This window comes from Triticum dicoccoides, chromosome 3B (genome assembly GCF_002162155.2).
Source record: "Triticum dicoccoides isolate Atlit2015 ecotype Zavitan chromosome 3B, WEW_v2.0, whole genome shotgun sequence".
Classification (NCBI taxonomy): domain Eukaryota; kingdom Viridiplantae; phylum Streptophyta; class Magnoliopsida; order Poales; family Poaceae; genus Triticum; species Triticum dicoccoides.
The window spans coordinates 775,363,951-775,370,115 of record NC_041385.1 but is presented as its reverse complement, the minus strand read 5'-3'; the positions used below and the strand labels follow the sequence as shown (position 1 = coordinate 775,370,115).

General features: G+C 38.5%; 1 protein-coding gene across 2 annotated transcripts; it reads left to right on the top strand.

Moving 5' to 3' along the window:
* Window positions 1-1,348: 1,348 nt before the first annotated feature.
* LOC119282167 (putative B3 domain-containing protein Os03g0621600) lies at window positions 1,349-3,869 on the top strand. 2 transcript variants are annotated; one of them, XM_037562483.1, is made up of 6 exons: window positions 1,349-1,446; window positions 1,629-1,765; window positions 2,087-2,534; window positions 2,614-2,801; window positions 3,114-3,367; window positions 3,580-3,869. In XM_037562483.1, exons 2-6 carry the CDS (start codon window positions 1,649-1,651, stop codon window positions 3,611-3,613), a joined length of 1,041 nt encoding a protein of 346 aa, XP_037418380.1. In that variant the 5' UTR covers window positions 1,349-1,446; window positions 1,629-1,648; the 3' UTR covers window positions 3,614-3,869. The 2 variants fall into 2 exon arrangements, with proteins under 2 accessions (XP_037418380.1, XP_037418381.1); XM_037562484.1 differs by lacking the exon at window positions 3,580-3,869 and having other exon boundaries at window positions 3,114-3,371.
* Window positions 3,870-6,165: the final 2,296 nt, after the last annotated feature.

Genomic DNA, 6,165 nt, shown 5'->3' with positions numbered 1-6,165 from the left:
GAGGGAGAAGTGAGCTTCGACATTGGAGACAGCCTTAATCATTTGTATGCATTGTAGCTCGTAACAACCCACGGGCATTCTACTAGTTATGGTTGTGCCTCAGTTTGTCTTATCGTGTGTATGTCCCAACAAGATTCACGGCCCAATAACACATGACAAATTGATTTCTAACTGGTTTACTTTTGTCCCACAATTTTTTTAGCGATCAACTCTATACATATCTATACCAACATAAAAAGACCCAAAGAGGCATCCAATCAAAAATCGGCTATCAAACAAGGTCAATCCAATGAACTGGACCGCTCCAATGTGAGTGATAGTTGGTGCTCGGCCCAACGCGTTTTTACAAAAAAAAAAAACTACTTTGTTTTGTTTGCGGAGAAATGCCAACTCTTGGTGTGTTCCGCATGTCAATACAAACCGAAAATTAGGACGAAATAGTGTGGGCACCAGGTTTCAAACCCGGAACTCCTTCGTGGACGACGATTCACGGGACAATTCTTGAACGACAGCCAATCCAATGGTCATCCTGTACATATGTACATAGTGGACATGATAAAAGACTCCAGCGACACGCCGTCCATAAATCATCCGTACACTATAGTCTGTATAGCATTCCTCTTTCAAAACCCACGGCCACCTACACACGTTGATGTCTAAAATGAATAATTACCTCTTAATATATTAGAACAAAGGCGCGAGCTGAAATGAACATGCAGTCTGTGCGGCGCATTTTGCACTCGTTGGCTTTTTATATAAATTTGTAGAGAGTATTTAAATTATAATCCCAGAAATAAAAATAACTTTTAAATATTCGCGTGTTACAAATGTATATTGTACTCCCTCAATTTTTATTTACTCCGCATATTAACTTTGGTCAAAGTCAAGCTCTTCAAACTTTGACAAAATTTATAGACAAAAATATTAACATATACAATACCATTAGATTCATTGTTGAATGTACTTTCACATCATATAAACTTTTTATGGTAAATATTTATATTATTTTATATATATTTGATCAAACTTTACAAAGTTTGACTTCAGTAACTCTAATATGCAGAGTAAATAAAAACAGAGGGAGTACTTACAAATGAAATAACTTGCTACGCAACCTAAAAACATGTTCATTTATTATTTTAAAATATTCAAATATTTATCACAAATTTTTTGAATTGTAAAAGGATACTCACACGCAACCTCATCCGGTCACCCCCTCATGCACTCTCCCCAACGCATCCCTTGTCAAGTCTTGTCGCCTCTTACAGGCACACCTACTTTTTTTTTGAAACGACAGGCACACCTACTAGTGGGGCATCTAGAAGTCAGAGAGGCGCTGGATCGTCTACTTGCCTAGTCTCTGACGTTTGGCTTTCTCCACTCTTTGGAGCGTTCTCCAGTCTCCCTCCCTCCCTCTCTCTCTCTCTGAATCTCCGATAATCACTGGTATGATTCAACTCTTCTCTCCCTCCCTCTGAAATACTGCAAGCCCTATAAAATAGAGGAGCTCTTTGTTTTACCTTCTCCCTGTTAGCTCCAATTTCCTCTTTTTTCCGACATGTTTTCTTCAACTTTGAGTTGGTACATTTTTAGCTAAAATATTTAGGCACGATTCGTTTTTGTTGTAGATCCATTCCGTGGTTAGGAGATGAGCAAGCCATGGAAGAAACGCAAGGAGCTGGATGAACATCGCTACTGGAACCACCCAGACGAGCAAGATAAGCATTTCTTCAAGGTTATGATTGGCGACTTCCATGAGAAAATGGTAAGCTATTTTCAGTTCAGCTCTGTTCTAGCCTCCTAGGGTAATTTATTTTCAGCTGGATTATGTTCTACTCCCTCTGTCCCATAATATAAGAACGTTTTTGACACTACACTAGTGTCAAAAATGTTCTTATATTATGGGACCGAGGGAGTACCTTTCTATGGAAACAAAAAGGGAACTTCTAGGAGCGAAACTGCATTACTTAATTCGGTCAGATCTGGGCAACTCTCTGTTCTCTCATGTTACTCTGTTTCACATCTGAAATATAGCAGAAAATTTAAGTGTCTCCTGACACAGTGTGCTTTACCTTGTTTCCTACAGGTCATACCAGATAGGTTTGTCCAACATTTCAGGTGGCAAACAGGACGAACTATTAAGCTAGCATCACGCCATGGTTACACTTTTGATGTTCAGATTACCAAGAATTTGGAGAAACTAGTCCTTGATTCGGGATGGAAGGCGTTTGCTCGTGCCCATGACTTGAGAACGGGGGACTTTCTTGTGTTCAAGTATGATGGCCACTCTCAACTGAAGGTTTTGATCTTTGGGCCGAGCGGTTGCGAGAAAATTCAGGCATGCAATCTCAAGAAAAATGCTGCTCCTGGTAAAGAATGGTGGGGAAACACTGCTGGCTTTGTAAACACTTGTCATGATCTTCCCATGAAATTTCCACATAGTGGAAGACAAATTAGGCCAAGCAAGGATACCTCAAGGCAGGGGAATGATATCATCAATGTCAGCTCGTCGAGCTCTGCTTCAGATTCAGCAGGTTATGATTCACAATGTCAAACCTGCCATATATTATGCCCCATAGAACTTCATATATGACTTTTATTTTCTTTGTTTAGGAGGTATTTCATCTTCAGAAGATGATCATTCCCTGCCAGGTTGTATCCTCGCAAATGGCACCCTCTTGAATCTAAATGAGGTGCAGAAGAAGCAACTTAAAGAAAAACTCAGAGCTATTAATTCCGAAATCCCCATTTATGGGTGTGTCATAAGGAAGAGTAGTATTTACGGAGCAACCCGTAGCCTTGTGAGTTAAAATCTCTGTTCTTGAATGGATAATGTATTGTTAATGACCGGTCAAGCTGGCTGTTTATCTTTGCATTTTACTTACAGAAACAATGTATGTCTTACCCAAGTGTTGTTGGCTTATTCTGCATATTGATTGAAGTTGTTTTTGAGTCATTGGGATAGAAAATTCTAGGTGGAGCAGATTGAAACTTAAAGAACTTTGCTACTAGACTACATAATGATAGTAGCATGGACGTGCAGATAGTCCACTACACCATGCTGTTTGTTTCGAATTAGCATTACTAAAGAAGACCCTTTCTCCCTTTACCAGGATATATCAAGAAAATATGCTGAAGTATACCTTCCATTTAAGGAACAAATGCTGACCCTTCAGCGCCATGGCAAGAAGTGGGAAGTGCGTTGTCGTGTTAAGAAGAACAAAAACAAAAGGCTCATGAGAGGATGGAAGCATTTTGCGCGTGGCAACAACTTGACGCTCGGAGATGCCTGCCTCTTTGAGCTACTAAGAAACAAGAAGAAGTATGTGATGAATGTCCATATCATTCACAAATCCCTTTACAAGAGGTGAAGTATAACATATTTCCTACCATTGGCACCAACTTTTGGCTTGGTGAATTACTGCATCAAGCATTGTTTTAACCCAAGAATTGTTTGCCAAAAGATTCTGGCTATCAGAAATTCCCTGTAATAATTTAGGAGTTATGAGCTCAAATCTAATTATGTTTGGGTTGCAGTCCATTGCATCATCTTTCTATCTCACTATACTCTCTCTCCAGGAAATGCACATCTGAAGGAAAGCTGGCCACATGATTCAGTAAACAGAAGTAGTAAAAGGAGTTTTGGGTAAGGCCAGAAGAGTGGAGCACTGAAGCAAAGAGCTCAGAGTTCATAATAGAGCTTAAGTCCAGCTAGTTTCAGCTGCCTTTTGTGTTATCATGGATGTGATACTCTTAAGACCATATGTTTACCTTATGTTTAAGTGGATGAACTGTAGTGTCGGACAGGACAATATTATGTTAGAGGTTATTGCGCGGATGTAGTGTGGGTTATGTCAGGACAGAGTTACATTATGGTCAGTTGCTCAGTTTTGCTGTTGGTTGCAGTGCCTGGGATATACCTGGGTATCGTATTGTCTATTGTGTGTGCTATAGATATTGTCATGAATAGGGACTAGAAAATCCTAAATTTGAATATCAGAAGTATTAATTCTGATAAAAAGTGAGTTGCACTATCTAACAAGATTGAGGAAATAGGATGCACTGTCCTTTATCTTCAAGAAACAAAAAGAGATTTCTTTGATCACAGATGCTTAAAAGAACTTCTGTCTTAGAAGACTAATAAGTTGAATATCTGCCCTCTGTGGGGGACTCGGGAGGATTGCTCATCGTCTAGAATGATAATATATTCATAAGGGAAAAATATTCCAAAATAATTTTTCCTGTCTGTTTCATTTACTTCAATCCACAACGGTGATTCGTGGATATTAACCAACGTTTATAGCCTTTGTCAGCAAGAAAAATTTTCATTGATTGATTTCAAAGCATTACAATGCCAGATGATCAGAACTGAATCAGACATTAACTTCATTAGATATCCTGAAAATAGGAACAAAGAAGGGAGGATGGGACACACAAGATATGATGCACTTTAGTGAAGCCACCAGTCACTTCAGTGAGCTCCTTATAAAGAAAAAAATTATAGATGGAGCTATATGCAAGATATTTCTCTTCTTTCGCGTTTGGAATGGATTTTCCCATAGAAGCTTTGACCCTTTCGTACCCAAATAATTTGGCTATCTCCCTAGCCAAGACCACTTTTGATCATATTCCATATGTACAAATTGGCAGTTCTATACCCAAGTGAAACTTATTCATATTTGAGCACTATTGGCTTGATCACCCAGATTTTCAACAGGTTGTCAAGAACATTTCGCATCATTCTGTCAATGAAGTGGATAGTGCAAAGGCCACTACTACTAAATTTAAAATTGTGGGCCAAAAAATTATCAAATTTATCAGAAGCGATTCAGAATACAAATACAGTTATTCACTTTTTTCAAAATCACGAGCATGTTTCAAATTCGCGAACATTTTTTGGCATCATAAATATTTTGTGAATTCACAAACAAATTATGAATTCATGTTTTTTTTTAATTTGCGAACACTTTTTTAAATTGAAAACATTTTTGAATTCATGATTTTTTTGGAATTTAATGAACATTCTTTAAATTCACAAAAGAGTCTCAAATTCGTGAACAATTTTAAAATTATGAAAAAAAATCAAAATCACGAACATTTTTTTGGAATTGCAAACATTATTTATGAATTCACGAACATTTTCGAATTCACAAACATTTTATTGATTCAAAAATATTTTCCTAATTTTTGAACAGTTTTTGTATTCACGGACATGTTTTTGTATTCGTGAATTTGTTTGAAATCTTGAACATTTTTTTCCAATTTATGAACATTTTATGAAATATCAGATATTTTTTAAAATTCAGAACATTTTTCAAATAGAAATCCTTAAATAAAATTGGATTTGATATTTGTAAACAGTTCACAAAGTAAAAAAATAGAAAGAAAATGAAACACAAAATAAAAAAAGAAAGAAGAAAAACGAAAATAAGAGGGACGCCCAGCCCTTACATGCGCCAGCCCAGAATACACGTAGTGGGAACTCATACCGCCGCCAGCGGCTGTGCGTTTCATCGTTTTCTGCTGCGCAGGTCGCCAAATAGCCCTAAAACGCGCCTGTAACACCAGCCACACCGGGCAGGCGCTGAAGCTGAAGAGAAGAGGAGACAGAGAAAAGAAGCCTAACTGAATGCAGAGGAAAGGAGCTTAGCCCAACACAAGGACTGGCTTTTTTTCTTACATCAGCACAGGGACTGGCTAGATAGACACAAGAGTGAATTCTGAAAGAAAGAGAAAAAAAGACACATCTCTGAATTGGTTCCTGTAACCTGAACGAGTAAATTGCTCAAAACCACTACATTTGTGGTTAGGGTACACTCCTAAACCATCGCGTTTGCCGAAAATCACAAAAAACCATCAACTCTACAACGTGAGTAACAAATTGCATTAATTCGGAAATAAGCCGCGTCTAATAGTGTTACTGACGGGTGTGACACGTCTATCGGGCTAATGTGGCCAAAACTAGTCCTAGTCAATGTGTTGACTTGCTGAGGTGGACTAGGTCCTACCTGCCAGCCTCACATCTCTCATTAATGCAGAATCGGGCTATAGCACCGATTCGTAAGGCCCTTTAGTGCCGGTTCTGTAATCGGCACTAAAGGGTGGGGACTAAAGGTCCCCTCTTTAGTACCGGTTCTGCACGAACCGCCGCTAAAGGGCCCCCAT